Consider the following 25,050-nt stretch of genomic DNA (forward strand, 5'->3'; position numbering starts at 1 on the left):
ACCACCAGCGTCAGCCCCCTCGGCGCACCCCAGGGGCAGCGTTGTGGTCTGGCATCTTTCCTCAGGATGGCACGTTCCTCTCCCTTTGTGGCTCTCTGTTGCTGTTTTCAGACTGCTTCAGAAAGGTGAACGGAATAGAAGAGGCTGGATCCCATCAACTTAAACCACCACCTAGGTGCCTTCCACCTAGCGATTTCGTCATCAGAAGGGACTATCTTGCCTTTTGTCTGTCTTTGCACGCACAGCAGAAGTAGCATGGGTGCTGGAATCAGGCAAGCCTGAATTAGAAATGCAGTCCTTCCACGAGGGGCTGTGTGATCCGGGTATTCAGCTGGCCTCAGCCTCAGTTTCCTTATCTGCTGGAGGCACCTACCTCGCAGAGTGCTGTATTTTGTATGGGATAACCACTGTCTCAGTGATAGTTACGTGAGAATACGCCATTAAATATGAGCTGTTGTTATGTTTTATACAAGTTCAATTTCTTGAAGTTAGGCTTCAAAAAGATTGTTCTTAATGCTTAAAAGAAAAATCCTAAAATACGAGAGCTAGAATGAACCTGAGATCATTTAATCCAGTGGTTCTCAACAGGGGGTGATTTTGCCCCCCGGAGGACATGTGTCTGGGGATCTTTGGGGTTGTTGTGATGGGGAGGCTACTGCTAGCTTCTAGTGAGTAGATGCCAGGATGCTGCTAAACGGCTCACAATGCACAGGGCGGCCCTACAACAAAGGAGTATTTGTTCCCAGTAGTGTCAACGTCAATAGAAACCCTGGTCTACACTAAGCCCTAGTACAATGGTTGTCCAGAGAAGGAAAGCAGCTTGCTGAGGTCACACAGCGAGTAAGAGGGAAGGACTTGTCTTGCCTTGTTTCACTGAATGACTGTTGTGCCTTGAACTTTACCGGTGGAGGAGTTGGGAGCAGGGCTAGACAGGGGTGAGGCAAGTGCCCCAGGCTGACAGTGAGCCCAGCTTAAACTCTGCTCCCCGGGTGCCTCTCCAGGCTTCCACTAGTCCTGGCCCTGGATGGGAGCAAGAATGGGGGGGCGGGGGGGGGGAGGGCATTTCTTACAGGAATCCTTATAATCCCTCCCACCAAAGAAATTCCAGCTTCTTGGGTTAACCAGTCCATTACTACAGGGATTAAAGTTTGCGGAGAAAACATGCAGAGGTGAGGGGGGAGAAAGAAGAAAATGCCATGTCAGGTGGTTAATTTTTGAGCTGGGGGCTGATTTCCAGGCAGACACAAGGCTACTGTTTTCCATTGCCCCCACGCTTGCCCTCCTCACTCAGCAAATGTCCTCTGAGGCCAGGGGCAGGAGTTGTGCAGAAACCATACCCCCCCACCACCATCCTCCTGCGCCCCCTCTCCCCGCTGAACTGCAGCAGACATTTTGGTCAGCACACTGAGGCACGGCCAGGCTCTCAGCGGGCCCCGTGGCGGCTCCACGCCAGGCAGAGAGCAGATTGGCCAGCCCTTCAGGGAGCAGGCCTGGGGCCAGGTGCCCACAGCGGTGCCCTCCAGCTGCCCACGAAAGGCCCATTCCCCAGGGGTGTGCAGGGCTGACCGTGGGAAGCCCCAGACTCTAGCAAGGCAGAAGCCAGGCCTTAAACCTCTCAGTATTCTCTCACGACCCCCCAGCTCAGCGCCCGGGCAGCGAACAGAACCCTGGAGCCGCAGAGGGTCAGAAGCTTCATAGCTCAGGCGCTTGCTCCTGGTGTGAGTGACCGTAAGCAGGCCACCTCCCCTCTCAGAGCCTCGCTTTTCTCACAGATAACAGCCAGGGTGGGACAGCACGCGGAGGACGGCCAGCCCCCCGGGAGGCGGGAGCGTGAGGATCAGCAGAACAAGCAGTGGGCAGGGAGCTGGGACTCCGGGGCTGAACTCTGGGCCTGACCCCAAAAAGCAGAGGACCCTATGAGTTATGCTGTTGGCATCCTGAGCCAGAGTGCCTGGGTTCAAATCCTGCATCCATTGCCTCCTGGAGGAAGTGACTTAACTCTCTGCCTCGGTCTCCTCATCTATAAAAATGGGGCTGGTGATGATGATAAGAATGTCAAGCCCTGGAGTTTCTGTTACAAGGATTAAGTAGGTTAATGTAGATAAAGTGCTGGGAGCATGCATGGCGCAGTCAGCAATTCACAAAACGCTACCCACTGCTGACAGGCTCTGTTTCTTTGAGACATTTTTCTTCCCTCTTTGCCTTTCTTGCCCTTTGAAATTTCATCCCAAGGATCTGTGAGGTACTTCCGGTCTGCCATGTATGAAGGCAGGGCTTCTAGGGGGCACACAGGTATGGACCCCAAAGGGAAGGGAGTGTGGCGCACACACAGAACAGGCCCCGCGAAAGGACCTGGCCTAACAAGATGAGAGAGAACCTGAGACGCCGAGAAGCATGAAGCCTCCACTTGTAAAGGGGGGGGGCGTTCCATAAAGCCAGCCGAGGCTCAGGGGCGCAGGGTCGCCAGGAATCCCACAGTCGTGGGAGTACATTCCGGGCCACCACTCAACAAGCTGTGAGCTCTAGACTGACAGGTGTCCCTTCGGAGCCGCTGGGTCCTCAGTACATCAGGAGGCATATTATGCCATCCTCAGAGAACTGGGAGGGAGATCAAAGGGAACATGGCCATGGCCCTTCTGTGGAAGCCGGGAGGCTCGGGGCATGTCCCCCCTCTCCCCTCCCGCCCCCAGTCTCCCCAGCAACTTTCCCCCATTGCCACAGAGTGACACCACAGCTACTCGACGTGGCTGCACGCATTGAGCCCTGTTACAGGCCAGGTCGCTTCCCGTGGGTTCCCTGGTTCAACCCTACCCACAGCTCCATGAGGCCACTACAGGGGCTGTGCCCCATCCACGTGGCTCAGACAGCTCGAGTGACGTGCCCCAGGTCACACCGCCTCAGTGTGAGCGGCAGATGGGAAAGCTAAAGCGACCATTTCCTGAGGGCTTCCCCTGGCCAGCCACCCGGGGATGGCTCGGACATGCAGTAACCCACCTGCTCCCCGTCTAGAACTGAGCAAACAGACGCAGAGAGGTACCGCGACTCTTTCATCCATGTGTGCGCTTCTAGCCAGGGATGAAATTCCCACCATGTGGTCTGAGCCCAGGGCCCTGGACGAGGCTCAGTGAGGAGGATAACAGTGATGGTAACAGCCAGCCCGTACTGAGCACTCACTCTGTGTGGGTGCTGGGCTGAACTCCCTACACAGACTGTGGGTTTTGTTCCACACACACTCTGGTAGGTTCTATTAAAGAAAATGAAAGGACATTCAATAGAAAAGTACTTTACAAGCCCTCTCACATCCTCTCTGAGTTGGGTCAGTCTTGAGGATAAGCAGAGCTGAGTTTAGTGTGCCCATTTTCTGGAGGAAGAGACTGAGGCATAGAAAGTTAAGCTGGAAACTAGCCCAGGGTGGCCCAGAGGGAAACAATGGAGGCAGCCCAGAAGTCTGGTCTCTGAGTTCCCACCGGGGCTACTCCCAACCCTCTCCTGTGCCTGAAAACACCTGAGGAAGCAGTTAAGAAACACCTGGGCCCACGACTCAAAGGGGGAAAGAGGAAAAAGTGGAGGGGGTGACTCGCCTCGGGAGACCTCTGAGGCCAGCCACCTCATCCTCCTACCCCTTCCTCTGGACTGGATCGGTTAGACCCCTGGACTCATTAGCATTGTTCTAACAAGTTCAAGTTCTTGGAGCCTTTCATTAAAAGTGTTCCTGGGGCAGCCTCACACATCACGGCTGTCCAAGCTTCACTAATCATTCATGCGCCAGACAGGCAGGTGGGGTGGGTGGGAGCCCCACTGGACCCGTGAGGCCCCAGCGGCCTGACTCAGCCCAAGGAGGATAGTACACATTATTCTGAATAAAGGAGAGCCACCCACTGTGTGACCTTGGGCAGTTTCTTTCCCTCTCTGGGCCTCAGTCTCTCCATCTGTCCAAAGGGCCCTTCAGTTCCCAACATGGGATAGGTACACCTAAAGCCCCCCTCAGGGCTTCTCTACCTCCTCCTGCTGCTCAGAGCTCCTCCCAGGTCTTTGGGGGCCTGCATCAACAGGAGCCCTTTCTCTGGCTGAAAGTGAAACCAGGCCTGAGGGCATTGTGGGGGTGGTGACTCTAAATCCTAGGTAAGCCCTTGAACTTAGTTTCTCCACGATCAGGGGCCAGGGGTCTATCTCCCGGGAAGGGTTGTCTAAAGGCCCCGGGAAGATCATCTGATGAACACCTGCCATTCTTCTACCTCAGTGCCTTTGCACCTGCTATTCCCTTGCTCTTCCTTTAGATGTGCTCAACTTTGCTCAAATATCTTCTCCTTCAGGTATTCGTTCAAGTGTTCCCTCCTCAATGAAACCTTCCTGACTCTACAATTGCACTACCTCCTTTGTCAACTCCCCACTCCCCTTCCCTGCTTTTAGTCTCATCATCATCTGCCATACCATAGACCTTACTTATTTTTCTGTGTTGTTTTTTTTTCCCAATGTGTCCCTCTCTAGAATGTCAGTTCCATAAGTGTAAAGACTTGTGACTATTTGGTTCACTGCCATGTACCTTTGGAATAGTAGTTGGCATTGAGTAGGTGCTCAATTAATAGTTTTTGACTGAATGTATTAATTACTTGTGGACAGTGCCTGGCACAAAGGAAACAGCCATTTTTATTCCACATTCATTCTGGACACGTTTATTAAGCACCTACTGTGTGCCAGGTGTTGGAAGGTACATTGGTGAATGAACAAGATAGACAGGATCCCTACTTGTACTTTGCTATTTGCAGGGCGCTTGACTGTTTACAAAGCTCTTGGCTTCCCTGGCTCCTCACCATGGCCCCCTGAGGTAGGCAGGCCCAGGGACAGATGAGGAAACTGAGTCTGGCATGCGCTTTGCTCCCACTCACGGAGCAAGTTCTTGGCCATGCCGGCATTCACCCTGGGTCAGCGGAGGCCGTATCCCGTGCGCCCACTACTCTGCTTAACCCCCCGCAGGCACTAGGGGGTCTGCCCTGCCCCCAACATGTTCAGTTCTCGACCGTTTCCCGTCATGCCTCCTGCACTCCGGTCAGGCCGGCCCTGCTCCGGGCACCCTGGGAGGCCCCGTGGCGCACATCGGGGGAAGCTGGCCCCTGCTGCTGAAGCCTGACCTGGGCAGTTTCCAAGCCCCTTTCAACAATGACCCTCCACTGCCCATAATCCCTCCCTTTTCAGGACCTGGGGTTCCAGGCTTCAGGCCAAGAATTAGAAAAAGAGGTCTTTCTCTGATAAGCACTATCTCATTTAATCTTCTCAGCAGCCCCTAGGAAAAGAGCTTATTCTATTTTATAAGGGAGGAAACAGAGGCTTAGAAGACCCAAGAACCCACACAGTGAGTAGGGAGGAGGCCAAGAGCACTCAGGAGCAAGCCTCATCCTCCATAGAGCACTTCCAGGCCCCTGGATCCACAGGCTCGTTTGTAATGCAAATAGTACTACTACTGATAAAATAACTTTAATAGCAACCATTTCCCTAGCGACTCTTATGTTCCAGGCGCAGCCCAAAATATTTAAGGTATATGAGCCAATCTTCACAACCCCCTTATGAGGGAGGTCCTATCAGTGCCCTCATTTTGCAGAGGAGGAACTGAGGCACAGAGAGGCTAAGTCACTTGCCCAAGATCACACAGCCAGGAAGCGGGAGAGCAAGGTGAGTCCAGGAAGTCTAGTGTCCGCGTTCCTACTCTCACGATGCTGCCCCCCCCCCTCCCTTTCAGAAAGTGATTCTGGAAAGGGCACACCAGCCCGGGGATTCTGGGCAGACCCCTCTTCCAATGGTGGAAAGCTGAGGTCTGGAGGAGGTGCAGGTCCCCCAGAGAAGGGAGCAGGAAACGGAGCCAGGCCTCACAGGTTGACGTCGGTTTAGCAGGGGTGAGACGGCACTCTCAGAACAGGTCTCAAGCCCCCAGCTCGCCACCAAGAGGTGGGAGATGGCCCACGAGCCGGGTGCCGCACCAGGCCTCTGCCAGGCTCCCCGGGCCTGGACACCCCATGTTCTTGTCCCAGAAGCCAGCACCCCTCGGACTTACTTCCCAGCAAACCCGCCTACACTTCTAGGTTTGGGCTCTGCTGTCAAATCGCTGCTCACGTACCACCACGTTTTGCTGAGTTCCAGCCCTTCACAGGGAAGGGGCCGCAGAAAGGAGCAGGAGGAATGTTCCTTCCCTCTCCCCTGCCTCCAGACCTCTGGAGCCAGCCGGGAGAGCAGCTCGTCAGGAGAGAAAGGTGCAAGCAGCTTGTGAACGCCTGGGAACACAGGGACAATCGGGGCTGTGGGTGGCAGTGAACAAGGGCTTCTCTTGTTTCTCCCAGTCAAGGGAAAGGTGTCGCCTGCTGTGAGCCCCAAGGCCGAGGGGACAAAGGGTGAGCTCCACCCAGCACAGCCAGGAGCTTCTGTGGGAGCCGGGCTGGGCGGCCAGGGTATTCTGCCTTGTCTGCCAGGCCCTCCATTTCCCAATCCTCTCCACCCTGGGAGGGCTCCTGCAGCCAGGCTGCGTGCTCACAGGAAAACACTTCCCCTGACGGCCTGTTTCCTTGACAGAAAATGGGATTTGACTGTGCCTGCCTCACAGGCTGGCCACACATCGATCACATTTAAGGCAGGTTTCTCAAGCTCCACACCACCGACGTTTGGGGCCTGCGCTCTTTGTCGTGGGGCGGACCGTGCACGGTAGGGTGCTTAGCAGCATCCTTGGCCTCTACCCAACAGATGCCAGTTGCACCTCCATCACATTGTGACAACCTATAATGTCTCCAGACTTTGCCAATTGTCTCCTGGGGAGCAAAATGCTTGAGAATCACTGGTCTAGAGCATTTCCCAGAGCCTAGAACATAGTAGGTGATTTGTCCACGAAGTGAGGCAACATTTGTCAAGACCTTTACAAACATCATCGGTTACTATCATATCTGTTTATAGATGAGGAAAACGGAGGCACAGAGAGGTTAAGTAACTGGCCTAAGATGACACAGCATATTAAAAAGCCAGGGTTTGAACCCAAACAGCCAAACCCCAGCTCCCATCCATCATGCTTGATCACGCATTTTAGTTCCTGTCTTCAGAGAGCTCCCCGAGATTTCCAAACTCCTACTCAGGTCAGGATGACATTATCTCTCTTCTGGAAAGCTTTTCCTGATGTCTCTGACAATACCCGACACAATCACTTCCTTCCCCCTTCACCTTCACTGAACCATGAAGGAATGTGGGCCTTCGACAAGGTAGACCAAGGGTCAAATGCCAGCTCCACTACTCATTCAATGACCGTGAGGTGCTGGGCATGTGGCTTCCCTTCTCAGCCTTGACCTTTCCATCTATAAAATGGGTCCATCACCCCTGCGTCACACATTGTGGCTAAGAGCACAGACTCCAGAGCTAGAATGCCAGGGTCTGAATCCCAGCTCTGCCACTTCCAAGCCTTGGGCATTTGGGCGAGTGACTAAACCATTCTGTGCCTCAGTGTTCCCATCTGTGAACGCGGACAATCACAGCACCTGCGCCACAGAGCCGTGGCGAGCGTAATGAGCTAGCAAGCCTATCCTGAGTGCTTTGAACTGTGCCTCGCACTTAATAAGCACTGGGGAGGTGTTGCCTATGACTCTTAGGAGCCTCTTGGGGGGCAGAGAAGGGGGCATGAATAAGGCATGTAGCCCAGGACATCAACAATCTTGAATTCACTTCCTGCAGCCTCCCAGGGACTCCAGCACATTCCTGTAAGAGAGCTTAATATGCTTGAAATCAAATCCCCGTCTTGACCCCGACTGCTGGTAAGGACCCACGCAGGAGAGTGGAGCCAAAGGGACAGAGGGGCAAGAGAGCCGCTGGGCCTGGCCCCCTCAGCCCTTTTCCTACTTCTTTATCAGCTGGGGATCACTGTTCTGTGTGTCCGTGCTTCCCTCCACCCAACAACACAGGCTCATCCCCATTGGTTGCCCCTCGCCTGTAAATTTCAGGGACAAGTAGCAGAGCCAAGAGCCTGGTGCCCCCATTTTGCAGATAATAGCAACAGCCAGGTTCCTCTACTGAGCACCTCCTATGCGGCAGACCCTTTCAGGTCTTCACAGCAGGTAGGTTTCAGGATGCCCACTTTGCAGATGAGAAAACCCAGACTCAGCGGAGAGAAGTTACTTGCCAGGAGGTGCTTTGAACTGTGCCCTGTGTCTCTTCCCTGATGCGTCTCAGCTGAACAGAGTGGTTTGGGAGCACATGTGTGACTCATTCTAGGCCCCAGCCAGGTCCGGCTTTGGTAAGGTGCTGACTTTGTGTCTTCAAGGTCTGGGGGCGGAGAGAGGGGTGTCAGAAAATCCTGCTCATCAGTCCAGAGGGCCAGAGGGCACTGTCCTGTTGAGTCTGATCAGGAAACGATCTCGCTCCCTGCTGCATCACCAGGAATCACATCAGCCTGTTTACACACCTGGCAGGAGCTCCAGGAAAGTGGAAAGTTGGCTGGGCCTCAGAAGAGCGGTGCCGAGGCCAAGAGGTCTGTGTGGGCAATGGGTCAGAGCTGGCCAGAGAGCGTGTAGGGGCACAGATGAAGGTTCTGGGACTGTCTGGCTGGGAGGGGCTGGGAAAGTCCCTCCAGGCTCTCTCTGGGCCTCAGTCTTCCCAACTGAAAATGGGAGAGCTGGAAGTATGATTTCAGCTCAAATCTTCCACAAAGGGGCAGCAGTCTGGGGTTTCTGAAAGTGCATGTCGGGCACCTAGGTGGCTCAGTCGGTTAAGCGATTGCCTTTAGCTCGGGTCATGATCCCAGGGTCCTGGGATCGAGTCCCGCATCAGGGTCCCCCTGCTCTGCGGGGAGCCTGCTTCTCCCTCTGCCTCTGCCTGCCACTCCCCCTGCTTGTGCTCTCTCTCTCTCAAATAAATAAATTCTTAGGAAAAAAAAAAAAAAAGAAAGTGCATGTCTTCTGAAATCAGAGCTACCTGGGTTCAAATCCAAATTCATTCATTCACTTGTTTACTGAGTACCTACTATGTGTCAGATGCTGTCCTAGGCACAGCAGGGTGCTGTGGAGAACGAGCCATGCCCTTACACTGCCCACTGCCTACTTGGGAAGGCAGACAGTGAACGAATAATGACCATTTCAGATTGGGATGGATTCCATGAAGGAAATAACACAGGAGGCTGGTTTAGAGAGTGTTTGGTGGGGTAAGGAGGACAAGTATTCTTGAGAAGGGGTAATCAGAGAGGCCTCCTCAGAAGAGGTGCTATTAGGGCTAAGACTTGAATGACCAGAAGGGTCCAGCTGTGAAAGATCAGCGGCAAGAGCACTCCAGGCAGTGAAAACAGCAAGTGCAAAGGCCCTGAGGCAGGAAGACGCTTGGTAGCCTTGAAGAACCAAAAGAAGGCCTGTTAGGCTAGATCACAGTGAGAGAAGAGTATGGAAGACTGAATCAAACGTGTGTGCCAGGTTCTGAATTTGATGCTCTGACATCCTGGGACCTTGATAACTCTGGAAGGTCAGCCCCTACCAGGGCTAGCTAATTCCTAGAGATAGTAAACAACTCAGGTGTTTTTCCAATGTAAACCAACCAATCCAGAGCCCACACCCCCAACCACCTCTTTTGTTGGGCTCTCTCACTCCAGGCCACGATCCATTCACCTGCCTCAATCACTGAGAGCCAGGTACCAGACAACTAGGGACAGCCTATGTCCCAGAGCCCACAGAAATTAGTTGTACCAGCCAGTCCTATGCCTGCTTACCCTGACCTGCCCATTCCTTAAATACATAATATACTGCCAGAGAGTGATAAACCCATGACAAAAGGCAGGGAAGAGAATGGAGTGTAAAGAATTTTTTTATTTCTTTGTTAGATAGGGTGGTCAGGGAAGGCCTTTGAGGAGGGTCATCTTTAAGCAGAGATGAATGAAGTGAGAAAGCAAGCCTTGCAGGTATCTGGGGAAACAGCAGTTCAGACAGAGGGGACAGCAAGTGCAAAGGCCCTGGCCTGAGAGCAATTTTGAGGTATTTAAGAAAGAGGCAAGGTCAATGTGGGAGCAGAGGGAGCAAGGGGGCCAGAGCTCCTAGTAGTGATCAATAAATATTAGCTGTTTTTATTCTTTGTTGAGGGCCAACTGTGATCTGAACAGAAGCAAGGGAGCTTGACCTCTGATTTCCCTCACCCCTTATCTAGAAGTTAGGCTCAGAGATTAAATATCACTAGATAAAACATGGTGGCCGGAAGCCTGAGATGGGGGATCAGTGGACAAAGACAGGGGGGTGAAGGTGCTCACCCCCCACCCTGCCACTCCTCACTGTGAGGCCTCAGGCAACTCACTTCCTTCTCTGGGCCTCCGTTCCCTCTTTGTGGAAGTTGAACCAGAATGAGTCCCAAGTTCTGAAACGCTGTGACAGGGGCTGTAATGGTAGCAGTTGACATTTATCGAATGCTTACTACGAGCCAGTACTTGGTGAAGTGCCTCAAGCATATGAATGCACTTCAGTAGGATTAGACCCAATCTCCGGAGGAGTAAACTGAGGCTTAGGACTGACCATTTCAATGTAGCTCATTCCACCAAACACCACAAGCATCTCCCTTTTCCCCCTCAGTTAGCTTCAAAGATCCCTCCAGGAAAAAAAAAAATGCGTAAAGGATAGACTGCAAAAGAAACAAAATTTATGTGCATCTGAGATGTAGTTTCTGCAAAGAGACCTATCCTTGATCACAAAATCCTGCAAGGAAAGGTCTATGAATAAATCCATTTTATCAGATGGGGGACCATTTCAGAGAGCTTCGTGAAGACACTGCAGATTCTTTCCTTCCTCTCATTCCTTTCAAAGCAAAATCTCAGTTTGATACTAACTTGTCTTTAACACCTCTCGTGAGCTTTTGCCTCCCTATGCAACACAGAAAGGGCAGGTCTTGGGCCCTCGGCTTCAAGCAGGCAGCAGAGTGTAGCCAGAATCAACCAACATTGGAAATTTGTTTATTGCTACTTTTCTTCTCTTAGTCACTCATGATCCTGGTTTCCATACATGGTCTTGGTATTAAATTTTCTTTTTAAGTCATTCTATTTAAGTGTTTTGAAAAGGAGGGGAGGGTAGCAAGGCAGGAATGATGTAAAAAAGGGAGGGCATGATAGGAATATAACTAAGTAAGTAATACTGAGCAGAGTAAGGGAATCTGGTAAAAATGTTGTGGACAGTATTTGGATGATGGAAACTAAGTCAGACTCTAGTCCATTTTGGGGGTTCCCTGTCTGAGATCTTTGGGTTCAATGAGATGATACATGTTTAAAGCACTAGGAAGGTACTCAATCCACAGGGCTGGATCTGTGGGGTTTTCTGGGAAGCCCTGTTAAGGGAAGATTCAGGGTCTCCAAGAACCCTGGCCACCCTGTCTTCCAAAACCCAGGACCAAGAGAAGTGACTGACGTAATGTTTGGTAGCTGTGTGGCCCCACTTTACAGACAAGGAAAGTGAGATCCAAAGAAGAAAAGAGGTTGGCCCAGCAAATTAGGAAAGGGGGCCCTTCCCCAGGCAGATCCAGCACTGCACAGGTGGGCAGGTGGAGTGCAGGTTGGTTCAATCTCCCTTTGCCAACTCAAGGCCCCTGTGCAGTGCACAGCCTGTGCAACACCCTGTAGCAGTCCTGCCTAGAATATCCCCCCAATTCCTCTCCTTCTAAGCATCCTTAGAAAGAGTCACCTGTGAGTACCCATTGCGAGAACTCATCTTGGCCACATGGTCAATCTGGTTACATTTGCTTTCAGTGGGTGTGGGTGCAAGGCAAGAAAGGGGGCAAGACTTGCCTGCAAACACATGGAGCTAGCGCTCACTTGCAAGTGCTTTAACAGTCTCCTCTATCCCTGCCAGCTGTCCAAGGCCAGTCCCCCAACTTCCATCTCCCAGGATGGCCATTCTTGGAAAACTTTGAGGTGATCCCTCCAGCAGCATCCTGATTTCCTGTGTCTCCAGCACCCTTGTAGCAAGAGCTGACATCTCCAGTGGCACTGGAGAATTCTCTGGAGAACTCCAGAGAATTGCCATCACTGCATTCCAGAATTACGTCCCGCTCCTTTCCATCTCTGCTGATAGTATTCTGTTCCAAGCCAGGAGGACATAATGTAAGAATTGTTCCCCCCGCTTCTATCTGCTCTTTGGATTAACCCCGACCTCCCCCACAAACCAGCACACCAGCCGCCAGGGGACAGGTGCACGAGGGCCAACCCTGTCGACCACATAGACTCCTAGAACATCAGAGCAGGGGTGGCCTAGAGACAGCATCAAGCTGGAAAGCCAGGACCCAGTGAGGGGCAAATGGCAAATGCCTAGGCAGCTCCATTGTTTTTCCTGATCTGACACACCTCCAAAGTTTTGGGGAACCCATACGTACAATATAACTTCCATTGGTGGTTCCAGAATTTCTGTATGAGAGAGGCTTAGAGGTGGCAATCTGATATTGGGGGTGGGAGTGGACATGAAGGCTACTTGCCTTGAAGCTACATTTGCACAGCAAACATGAAGTTTTTGTTAGCCCACCGGCCTTTGTTTGGGGAGGTTATCACAGGGTTGATACTGGTTAAGATTACCACAGAAATTGTCTGGAAGCTTTGTTAGCATAGCACACCCACTCTTTGCTTTAAATGTATGTCCCAGATCAATAAAAACAGCAATGTTCTCTGTTCAATGTTCTCTAAGGATGCTGTGATTCACATTGTACATGAGATTGAGAAACATGTCCATTATTAATATCCAAGAACAAAATAATAATAAGTATGTGTGTGTGTGTGTGTGTGTGTGTATATATATATATATAGAATATGGGGTGAGGCTTTGAGTATGCTGATAGAGATTTTTGAGGGAGGCTAAGATTCCCCAAGAAGCCAGACCTGCCTCCTGGGAGGAGGCCCACACTTATCAGCCCCTTAAATGAGGCAGCAACATGCAGGGCCACACAAAGGGTCCCCACCATGATCTATAGGGAACCATGAGAAGTTCTTATCTAATTATAACTGAGGAAAGAGTATCAAGTGCGATGATTCGAAGTACAACCCCTGCATTCTGGCTCTGTACTGGCTATGTGACCCTGGGCAAGTCACCTAACCTCACTGATGTCCATTTCCTCACCTGGTTGGTAGGGAGGCTCATAGCAGCCGTCTCCCTGGTTCTGTGCACATTACACAGCATGATGCCTGAGAGGCTCTTCACATGGTGCTTGGCACATAGTAAGAGTTAAGCATTCAACACAACCCCTCACTCATCAGGCTTTTACCACCATCGCAGAAAGCTAGAGGCACGTTACTGGGGCACCTTGGGGTTTGCATGCAAGTGGATTCACAGTAAAGCTAATGAAACTTAAGCTTCAGAGCCCCTCCCAAGCCCTGAACTGAATTTTCTACTTGTAAACCTGTGTACTTTTTCTTAAAAAGCACCCCTCAAATACTATATGCTTCAGGCCCCATAACACTTGGATCTGGCCCTGGGTTCACAGCTCTTGCTAGAGGGCTGAGCAGAGAGAAGCTTGCAGAAGACCCTGCTGAGGGGAGAGACAGTGTGTGTTCTGTCTTTTCTTCCCTGGGGCTCCACCGGTGACCTCACAGACCCATCCATCCTTCCACCGGTGATGCTCCACAAAGTGAGGCAACTTCCTCGCTCAGCCCTTCGCCTCAATTCTCAGACGCCAGCACCATGATAGCCCCACTTTACAGGCAAGGAAAGTGAGACCCAAAGAAGAAAGGAGGTTGGTCCAAGGTCTTGAGGTCAGCACTCGGCCAGGAATGTGATAGTTTTGAAAAGTGACCTAATCCTTATTCTGGCATCTGTTGTTTCTCTCTTCAGTGTCAAAAAAGTCTGAGAGCTTGGATCATTCCACACCAGAAAACTTGTTTGTACATTAGTCCTGGGTCTCTTTGGCACTAGCTGGTATCACCTTCTTATTTTGCCCAAGGAGGGCCCCTTCCTTCAGGCAGCCCTCTCTGAATACCTCTCCCAGCTGCCCTGGTCTCTGCTGGTGGGTGCTGGGTAATGTACCACTAAATTACACCGTACTCTCTCTGCTTTTCTTTTTTTATGAACATTGAATATCGCATTGAGAGGTAGGAAAGCAACTTCCTGGAGGTAGAAGGCTTGTCCTATGCCCTCCCGTGATGCCCCAGATAGGCTGGGCACCCGTGAGGGACCCAACAGGGACCCGTGACACCATCTTTTCCCAGCCCCCATTGGTGTTGACTTTCATCATGACATTCCTGACCTCAATCTGCAGCCTTTGGTCCAGGGATTTACTTTCTTTGAGAGTGTAGAATCTCAGTTCTGGATTCTGACAAGCCAGGGGCTGGACCCCCACTCAGCTACTTGCTGTGTGAGTCTGGACAAGGCAATTCATCTCTCTGAGCCTCACTTTTCTTCTCTGGAAAATGAGATAAATACCACCCCTCCCCGCCCCAACCCCCGGGCACGGAAAGGATTCAATGAAATGATGCCAACAGGGCAGAGCTTCACTTCCTGGCTCCTGGTGAGGGTTCCTCAAACCTTGGCTGTTCCCATCAGGGAAGGGACCTGGAATAAAACCGGCCAGGGCGTCCGAGGCGCTTCTGTGTACCGGGCTCAGTTCTAAACCATTTACAGCTACTGCCTCATTTAACATTTACAACAGCCCTATGGGTTGACAGTCTCGGTTCCTCCCTTTACACGTTTGAGTGAAATGAAGTTCAGAGAAGTTCTGTGACTTGCCCCCGGTCCTACAGCTTGGCATGCATTGCGTGTTCATTGCGACGGTCAAGTGAAAGGTTGCACGCAGAGCCCAGCGCATAGCTCGAGCTCCTGCAAGAGGATAAGATCACTCCTGGAGAAGTGAGAACATCCCCGGCTCCGAGGCGCCGCTGGGGAAGGGTTAGAGGGGGGCAGGGTACAGAGGAGAGGGTCGAGGGTCAAGGGGGGGGTCCGGGACCGCAGCGGCCTCCCGCCTCGGAGGCGGGGGAACCAGGGGGGCCTGCGGGCGGCGCGGCCCCCGGGTGGGCGGAGCGGGGGCGCCGGGGAGGAGGAGGCGTTACCTTGGGCGGGAGGGCGAAGACCACCGGCAGCAGCGCGAGCGGCGCCAACAGCAGCACCAGCAGCCGCCGCGCGCTCCACACCTTCTTGGCCACTGTCGCCAGCGCTGCCATCTGCACGATCGCGCGGCGGAGCGGGCCGGCCCGGGACTGCCGGTGCCTGGCCCCCCGCGCCGGCTTAAAGCCTGGGGGAGGGTCCGGGGAGGGGACTGCGCTCGGGGACCCGCCCTCGCCCCGCTCGTCCCGGAGGAGAAGGGTGGTGCCTGCGCCCCCGGGACTGGGGGGGCGGGAGAGGGCCGGGAACGTTAGGGAACATTAGGCGCAAGAACAAGGAACGGTCTCCAGCCCTCAAGGCAGCGTGGCCTCGGGTTTCACTGGCGGCCACCGGCTGCACCTTTCCTCGCCGCTCTGGACTGCCCGTGGAAGGGGCGGCAATGACAATGTGAGGATTAAAGCGCTTGTTAGTATCGCCTGGGTTCGAGTCCTGGCTTTTGCACGTTCCAGCTGCGCCATCGTGAGCGAAGGCCTTGGAGCCTCAGTTTACTCATCCACAAAGTGGAGGTGACGCTAATGGTCTCTACCAGACAAGAGGTCGGTTGGGCAGTTTAAATGGGATGATGCACTTATGCTCAGCACAGCGCCTGGCACCGAGCAAACGCTCACTGGGAGTCGCCATTGCTGTTGATTTTGTTCTTCCTTCCTTCCAGGGTGGGTGAGTCACCTGCAGGTGGGAGCCTGGAGGCATCTTTTCCTTACTCCTGGGTAAATGCACAGGAGTACAGTTGCTGAGTGATAGGGTCGTTGCGTCCTTAGTTTTTAAAGAAACTGCCAAACTGTGCTCCAGAGTGTTTGTACCGTTTTACATTTCCATTAGCAACGAATAAGTGATCCAGTTTTTCCACATCTTTGCCAGCATTTGGTGTTGTCCCTATTTTTGATTTTAGCCATTCTGATAGACGTGTGGCAATATCTCACTGTGGCTTTAATATTTTCCTAGTGACTGACGCTGTCCAACGTTTTTCATGTGCTCACTTGCCATCTGCATATCCTCTTTGGGGAATCATCTTTTCCTGCTGTTTGCTCGCTTTCTAATTGGACTGTTTGTTTTATGCTGTTGAGTTTTGAGAGGGACTTATATATTCTAGATACGATACGTGGATTGCAAATATTTTCCCCCAGGCTATAGCTTGTCTTTTCATCCTTTCAACAAAGCCTTTCACAGAGCAAACATGGTAAGGGGTAGCGGGAGACAAGGATCCTTACTAGCTTGGGAGGACAGAAGTCCCAGCCCCCTCCTCTGCTTCTGCTGATACCACCCTGGGAAGGAAGCTGGGACAAACTGTGATAGCCTGGTGAGGATGGAAGTCAAGCCTCCTCACTCAGCCTATGCTGGTGGGGGCGAGGTCATAGTTTTTTCGGTGGTGTTCAGCTGGAGTAGAGAAGGCCTGTCTGAAAATGGTCTCGCTGATCTTTCCTCGTGCTTTGGCTATAGCATACAGGCTTTTGTTGGGGCTTTCTGGAAGCTCCTGTTGGCATTTCCGGGTTGCCTGCTTCTTCCAAGTCTAAGGTAAAGTAGGCAAAAAGAAAACCCAATAGACTTATCACCGGATTGTTCCTTGGGTCCCAAGTCACTGCCTTCATCTCTCCACTTTCTAGAGTCTTCTTGTTTGTTTTATGTGTATTGTACAGGATTTTCAGTTGTACTCAGCAAGAAGTATAGAGAAAATTATGTCTACTCCATCTTCCCAGAGGTGGAAGCCCCTCTGTTCTTATTTTATTATTTCCCATGTGGGTCAGGCCACCATAATTCCCGTAAACCCCTAGGGCAAGTTATTTCCCAATGGGCCCTTTGCAAGCTGTGATGAAACTTTCTCCAGCGTCCTTTCAAATTGGGCACCTGACCTTGAGCCAGCCCAATAACCGGCTTCATCAAAGGTTCCAGCCAGGTTAGTGGCAGACGACCTCAGATGAAGGGTGAGGCCCTGCAGGGAGCACTTTGGACATTCGAAGCCTGGGTGTGGGAGGATAGTTTTCCAAACCAGAGAATCTATTCCCAGGGATTTGGGCCAGCTGACATCATAGAAACTGTGGCCCATTCCCCAAAGCCTGAGCAGAGGCAGTTGGGACCAGGGCATATTGTACCCAGGGCCCCTGGGCTGGCTTCCTTGTTCTGGAAGTAGCTAAGAGATTAAGAGGACAGTATTTAGTATTAGAGCAGAAGTTTCAATCTGGTGGCTCGAATGGAATAATAATAATAACAAGTAGCAAGCACATATACCGCACTCACAATGTGGGAGGCACTGTTTTCAGCACTTTGCATGTTTTAACTCATTTAATCCTTATAATAATCTGTTTGCATTACCTTTCTGAGTCTGTCACCCTGCATTAGACAAAGCTACATTCCAATTCCAGCTTGAATTCTTGTGCAACCCTAGACAAGAGCTTGAACTCCAATGGGCCTGTTTCCTTATCTGAAATGGACACAAGAAGAGTATATAGCTCACAGGGATGTTGGGAGAATTAATGAGCAAGGCTGGAGCACAGTACTTGCCCATAGTAAGTGTTCAACAATTGACAACAACTATGATCATTCCGCTTGTGGCCGATTTTATTTTCCCAGGATGGCACCAATGTCTATCTTCCATCCTATGTGGGCTTCCCATAAGCCCCTCTTAAACGTGATTGACACTGTTCCCACTGAGAGTTAGGGGTCGCTGTTCCTGCCTCTTGAAAGGGGGTGGGAGCTTGTGCCATGCCAACCAATAGAACATGGCAGGACTGATGCTCTGGGATCTCCAGGGCTCAGCCATAAAGAGGGTACAGCTTCTGCTTGGGTCCCTCACTCCTGGGACTCCCATCCTTGAAACCCAGCCACCATATTTGAATTTCAGACTAAACCAGGGACAAAAACCACAGAGAGAAAGCAAGGCTTCTAATGAGCTGCCAGCAACAACTAACCAGCCTATGAGCAAATGAGCCTTCAGATGATTCCAGCCCCTAGCCTTTGAGTCTTTCAGCTGATGTCCTAGACATGGTAGAACAGAAACCAGACACCCCCATGCTGCCCTGTCCAAATGTCTGACCCACATGATCATGAGCATAACAAATCGTTGTTTTATGTCATTAAGCTTTGGAGCAATTTGTTACATAACAATAGATAAGTATTACTACCGCTATTACTTTTCTCACCCAGAAGTGAGCACGGGGGGGGGGGGGGGGGGCAGAATAACAGAAGAAGGAGGCAAACTCACAGAGGCAGTTGGTGGCAGAGAACAGCCAGGATCTGCATGGGCTGAATCCTCTAAGAAGAGCTCCTTATAGGAAGGAGAGTCCACACAACATCCCTAGTTGGATGACTTGGACCTTTGCACCCTACAAGAGGAGTGACGGCTCCCAGGCTGGACCCACTAACTCCCTTTCTTTGTTTCTTCCCCCTTTACACTGAGAAAGAAGGAGGATGTGGGAGGGAATTCCTTTTTTTTTTTTTTTTTAAGATTTTATTTATTTGACAGAGAGAAAGACAGCGAGAGAGAGAACGCAAGCAGGGGGAGTGGGAGAGGGAGAAGCAGGCTTCCCGCGGAGCAGGGAGCCCGATGTGGGGCTCGATCCCAGGACCCTGGGATCACGACCCGAGCCGAAGGCAGACGCTCAACGACTGAGCCACCCAGGCGCCCCATGGGAGGGAATTCTTAAAGAACTTCCACAGTTGATGGATGGTTTGACTCCCATTTATTTTCATTCCCTACTAGGCTTGTCCATTAGACAGGTGATGAAACTGCAGCTCAGAGAGGTTAAGACATTTGCCTAAGGTCACACAGCTAGTGCATGATAGAGCTGAAGTTCCAGTGATACACACCACCCTTCCCCCTCCCCATTTTTAGAATTATTTTTTTAATATTTATTTATTTTTAGAGAGAGAGAGAGAGCAAGAGCAGGGTGAGGGGCAGAGTGGGAGGGAGAGAGACCCTCAAGCAGGCTCCGTGCTGACTGTGGAGCCCGACACAGGGCTCAATCTCATGACCCTGAGATCATGATCTGAGCCAAAACCAAGAGTTGGGCGCTTAACTGACTGCACCACCCAGGCACCCCTCCCCATTTTTAATAGCAAAATATTTGTAAAATTTATGTAAAGTGCATACATATTGATTATAGTCACCAGCCCAGGTTTTTTTTTCCCTAAAGATTTTATTTATTTATTTGAGACAGAATGAGAGAAAGAGAGCACAAGTGGGCAGAGGGACAGAGGGAGAGGGAGAAGCAGACTCCCCGTGGAGCAGGGAGCCCCATGTGGGGCTCGATCCTGGGACCCTGGGATCATGACCTGAGCCAAAGGCAGATGCTTAACTGACTGAGCCACCCAGGCGCCCCTACCAGCCCAGGTTTTAAGGGCTTTCTATGTGCCAAGCACTGTGCTGAGCGCTTACACGCACGACTAAGCCATGCCTAGTTCTTTGACCCTATGTCCTACCTGCCTTCCCCTCAATCGCTGCATCCCTCCCTCTTTGTGACCTTCCTTCTGCTCCTTGCATGCTGAGTTCTTGGCATGGACTGCTCCCACTGCCTGGATGTCCCCACCCACCCTCCCATCTCAATGGCCGCTTTTTCTCTCACTCAAGTCTTGACTGAAACATCACCTTTTTTTTTTTTTTTAAGATTTTTTATTTATTTATTCATGAGAGACAGAGGGAGAGAGAGAGAGAGAGAGAGAAGCAGAGGGAGAAGCAGGCTCCCAAGGAGCAGGGAGCCCGATGCGGGACTCGATCCCAGGGCCCTGGGATCATGACCCGAGTCGAAGGCAGACGCTTAACCATCTGAGCCACCCAGGCGCCCAAACATCACCTCTTTTAAGGCGCCCTCCCAACTACCTAATCTCCTGGAACATAACCTTCCTCAACTCTGCATCACGCACTCTGTATAAAATCCCCCAAGTGCTTTCCCTCACAGCAAGAGTCATCATTTGAAGTGATTCCCCACTAGATTAACCATTAAACTCCATGAGAACAAGGAGTCCAAATTATTCCCTGCCAAACTCCCAGTGCCTGGAACAGTACTTGGAACATAGCAGAGGTCCAGTAAGTCCTGAAAAATTGAACATGCCTTAAATCATTGTACTTTATTATTATATTTTTATTATTATATTATATAATATATATTACTATATTATTATTTTTCTCATTATGAACATCAATCAAAATCATATCATTCATTCACAAGTATTAATTGAGCACCTACTATAGACCTGGTATCATTCTGGGTGCTGGGGCTTTGGCAGTGACCAAACAAGACAAAGGCCTCTGGTCTCATAGGGCTTTCATTTTGTTAGCTCTATAATAAGATAAATGAGTGGAATACATCATGTATCCCATAGTGCTTAGTGCTATGGAGAAAAATAAAGCCGGGGGAGGGGAGAGTGCACAGGGAGTATTGGCACCAGCTTTCCATCCCCCTGCACAGAAGGGGGGACTCAGTGCCTCCCCTCCCGCCCCCGCCGGCTGAGCCCTGTACCACTGTCAGCATCTTTCAGTGTGACATTTGGTCAGGCCTCTACAGCTCCAAGAGCAATATTGGCTTTGAAGCCAGTCCCGGCAGGTGGGCCTCACGCTGGGGTTGGGATTAGTTACCCCTTTCGGTCTGGCTGGGTTTGAGCTGCTCAGCCTTGCAGGGCCTTTCCTCTCTATGGGGGAGGGGGAGGCCCAGAGTCCCGTGTCATCCCCCCCTCTTCCCCCCACTCCCCTGTACCTGGGGTTGCATCTAACTCTGGGTTCTGGGCCATCCCCTAACCTTCTGTATCCCAGGCGAGAGAGTGAAGGTTTACAAACATGAGGAGGCCTTTGATCGGCACCAAACCCCCAGGGTTCTGAATGTTTTTTGTTCCAAGCTGCAGGCCAGGACCATACTCCACTTTGCCTCCAGCAGGGAAGACTGTGGCGCGCCTGTGTGCGTGCGTGCGTGCGCGTGCGTGTGTGTGTGTGTGTTTGGGGGTAGTGGGGGGAAGGCTCATGTGGCTCCATGATTTTCTTTCCCACAGCAGGCTGTTGCTTGCATGAGGGAATTCAATTCAGCAAATGTTTACAGAGCACCTGCTACCTTCCAGGCACCATTCTAGACAGGGACCAGTCCGACCTTCCCTGAGATGAAGCCATTCTCACCTAAGAAATACCTGGACAAATGGAGGCTCTGTCCAAAAGAGGGTGGCTTTGGGTAGGCAACAAACAGTGCCTGGCACAATCTCTATCATTTATAAGCTGATGACTGGGGATCGCTTAGCATCTCTGAGACTCAGCCTCCTCATCCATAAAATGGGTACAGTAAGTAACTGCTGTTTCTGCCCTCTTAGCATCTATCCCCTGTCCTTCTCAGGAACACCTTGGTTTTCCTTAGGGCGGTGCTTCTCAGAACAGCATCACTGGGAACTTGTTAGAAATGCAAATGCTCAGCTCAGCTCAGGCCCAGACCTTTGGATTCAGAAACACTGGGGTTGGGGCGGGCAATGTGGGGAAGTGCACCTGGGTATCTTTGGCTTCTAAGTTGAGCAAATGACGCTTTATTATAATTGCTTGTTTGTTGGTTCTAAAAATCGTATTAATAGGTTCTATAATAGTAATAACAATTGCTAGTTGTTACAATGCGCCAGGCACTGCGGTGGCACTCTACATGCATTGTTTCGCTGATGCTCCTGCTGGGCATTGATGTGCAGCCCAGGGCCCCTTCAAGGCAAGCCTGATGGCCCCAAATGCAGGAAGTGTGGTCAGCAGGCGGCCACCTGCTGTCAGCCCTTCAGGGATGGTGTCCCCGCAGAGAAGGGCCTCACCCACGCTCCTGTCCTTCCAGGGGTAGCCCGCCAATGACTGTGACGGGAGATTATGAGGGCCTGTTCATCTCAGCCCAACCTGGGACATCTCTGCAGGCCCACTGTAGGCAAAGAGCTCCCCATGGGGTTAGCTGAGGCTGTTGCTGGGTCTGCTTCCCGATCCCACTTCTCCCTCTACGCTCCCCTGCCTTCTGCCCTCCTGTGGAGGGTGGCCCCCAAGGGCAATGCCTTAGTAAACATCCTACAGGCTCCACCGCATCTCAGTCAGCTTCCTGGGGATTCCGACCCATGACAACACTCACAGCAGCTCCACGGGGTAGAATCATCGTAGGTCCTCCTTACAGATGAGGACACTGAGGCGCAGAGAGGTGCGGCGCGGGGGTCCCTCATCACGCAGCTGGTAAGCAAGGAGACATGGGGTGGGGAGCCATGATTGGGAGTTTCTGATTAGAGAAGTGGCATAAACCGGCTTCACAAGGGTGCCTCTGGCTGCTGAGTGAGGAAGAATATGAGGGGCAGGGCAGAAGCAGGGGGAGCAGTGGGGAGATCACTGATTCTAGCAGTGCCGGGGGAGGGGAAGGCGCTGGGGGGGAGGGGAGCCGGGCTTCCTCATCACTGCAGCTTCTTCGGGATCCAGCACAGAGCCCGACGCAGCCAAGGTGCTCAGTAAATAGTCAGTGAATGAATGAGTGAAGAAGTGAGAGAATGGATGACAAAATTAAGGCAGGAGGGAACCAGACACCCCCACGCAGCCTGAGTGATCAGCACGGGGCCTGCTGCATAGGGATGCCCAGCTAAGGCGCTGAGTGGATAAATGAGCCAAGTTCTGGGTAGGGAGAGAAGAGGAAAGGAGTGAAGGAGAGGAAGGAGGAGGGAGAAGGAGGGAAGGCAGAGAGGGGAGAGAAAGGAGGGACAGAGGAGGGGACAAGCAGGAGGGAGGGAGGAGGGTGGAAGGGGAGGGAAGCGTCTTCCCACCCACAGTGGTGGTAACTGGCGACCTCTGCTGGCAAAGAGAGCCACTCCTCTGGGCTCGAGAAATGGCAATTCGGGCCTTTGCAGGGGCAGCACCCTGAATTCAGGACACAGGCGGAAATTCCCTGTGCCCTTGTCAGCTGGTCTCACAGCCAGGGGTTCTGGCGGCCAGGGGCAGCCGGGTTAGGACCAGGAGGAGGTGAGCGAGGCTCTCACTAGGGCACACATTTAAGAGGGCACCTAAAGACTCAGTCATCAAGGCAAATATTTTAATGTAATATTTAAAAAAAAAAAAAAAACCTTGGCTAACGATGGCCCACAAGCTGGCTACCTGGTTTTGTAAATAAACTGTATTGGAGTCAGGATCAGGATCAGGGCTGACTTTCTCGGTCACAGCAGAGATGATACACACATCCCTTCACTGGTGGTGTTCCCAGGTCCTCGTGACCAGCGAGAACACGCCTGCCTGTGCAGGGCACTCGCTATGCCCAACTTGGGTAACTCCATTCCGTGGCTCATGGGCCAGCCACAGGAGCTCTTTTAAATGTTCTAGAAGATGTGGGCATTGTGTCCTTTGCAGTGTTGGACATATCTCAGTGTCACACCACATTTCCCTGGCTCTGCCACTCACTAGCTGTGTGACCTGGGGCAAGGCTCCTCTGTAAAATAGGTTAATGCATGCAAAGAACTCAGTAACTGCTCAATAGTGAACTGCTAGGGTTAAAAATGTGGGTTTGAACCCCAGCTCTGTCACTTATGTGACCCTAGGACATGATATTTTGCATTGCTGAGCACCTTTCCTCATCTGTAAAATGAGCTTTATAACCCATCTGGGAAGGTCCCAGTCAGAATTCACACAGAGCTGCTAGTGCCATTGGCTCACGGCTGCAAAGTGCCGGCTGTCCCCACGAGGACTTCGAGGAATCTGGAATTGCAGAGGGTTGCTTAGCCCTTTGTGGGATGCTGAACCAGGGACGGAATCCACTGCTCACCTGCGAATATTTGATAATTCCTTATTTCCCATCGCGGGCCCCAGGCTGAGTACACAGACAGACCGTTCTCCAGTAGCCCCCTCTCCCTCAATGCTTGCAAAGATCACTTTAACTCGTCTACTGCTCCTGCCTCCACAGCAATTGGCCACCATGTCACACGCTCCAGGGGGCCAAGCGGTTGGCAGCACACGCGCCAGGGCCTCCACCCCAGGCTACCGCCATCACCGACCTGGCCAGCGGCAAAGCCTCCTCCCTGGTTTCTCGCTTCCCCTCTGGCCCCCTTTAGCCCTTTTCCTACAGATATAATCCTTTCAAAACATAAGTGAGATGTCTCCCTGTTGAAAACCCTCTGGGTCGCGCTGACAACAAAACCCAGGCCGGTTACTAGGTTCTGCGTGATCTGGTCCTTACCCACCTCTCTGATCTCACTTCCTGCCCCTCCGCCACCCTGCTCGCTGCACACCGGCCACCTTGCGGCCCAAGGATGCCCCTCCTTCACCAACCTTGTCCCTGATGGCGGTTCTGCCTGGAACACACCCCCCACCCCCGGTTCCCCGTCACACAGCAGTCCCAACATCAGTTTGTTTCCTAGGAGAGTAAGGCCAGCCTCATGTCCCCTCTGTAGCTCCGGTGCCCAGCACACAGTGAGCACTAGGTAAGTGCTGACCCACTGGCCGCGCATGTGTGCCAACCAGTCACTCCCCGCTGCCCCCGACCCCCCGGCAGAGATGAGCCTTACAGTACTAGTGAGGAAATGGGAATGAGCCCTCTCACTGATTGAAATAATTGAAAAAATTATTGCCATCCCCTAGGGCCCCTGAAGTTTGTTGAAAATGTTATATAATGCCAATACATATTATAATATAAAGATAAAAATATAAGGAATAAATATAATTATAACATAAATATATAAAATAATATAAAAATATCATATCCAGCATCTCATTTCTTAAAGTATCACTGAAGAGCACTTGGGCTTGGGAGACAAGTACAAGTACCCTGTGCTACCTGAGACATCTTGGACAAGTTCCCCCCTTTCTGAGCCCATTTCTCCATCCACAAACTGGGGATAATACCCAACTTAGAGTTGTTTTAGATCCAGTAGGAACACTTCCGGCACAGTATCTGACAAGTAGTAAACAGGCAATGGTATTAACTCTTCTCTCTACTAGTCACCACTACCCAGGAAGGGAAGTTTTCATTCAGCCCTGGGCATCTGCCACAGGTACAGGGCTGACTATGGGGAAGGAAACAGTCCTGGACCCACGGGAATG

The 25,050-nt window shown here is 51.7% G+C and overlaps 1 protein-coding gene across 1 annotated transcript in view; it reads right to left on the bottom strand.

Annotated features, from left to right (window-relative positions):
- The window catches only part of SLC13A3 (solute carrier family 13 member 3), a 67,227-nt gene extending 52,112 nt beyond the window's left edge, over positions 1-15,115 (bottom strand). The window contains exon 1 of the mRNA XM_028122003.1: positions 15,005-15,115. Coding sequence (XP_027977804.1) covers positions 15,005-15,115 — 111 coding nt within the window. The remainder of the gene's footprint in view (positions 1-15,004) is intronic.
- Positions 15,116-25,050: the final 9,935 nt, after the last annotated feature.

Source organism: Eumetopias jubatus, unplaced genomic scaffold, assembly GCF_037043125.1.
Source record: "Eumetopias jubatus isolate StellerSeaLion01/CBP00866 unplaced genomic scaffold, mEumJub1_p1.0 scaffold_9, whole genome shotgun sequence".
In the NCBI taxonomy this organism is placed as follows: domain Eukaryota; kingdom Metazoa; phylum Chordata; class Mammalia; order Carnivora; family Otariidae; genus Eumetopias; species Eumetopias jubatus.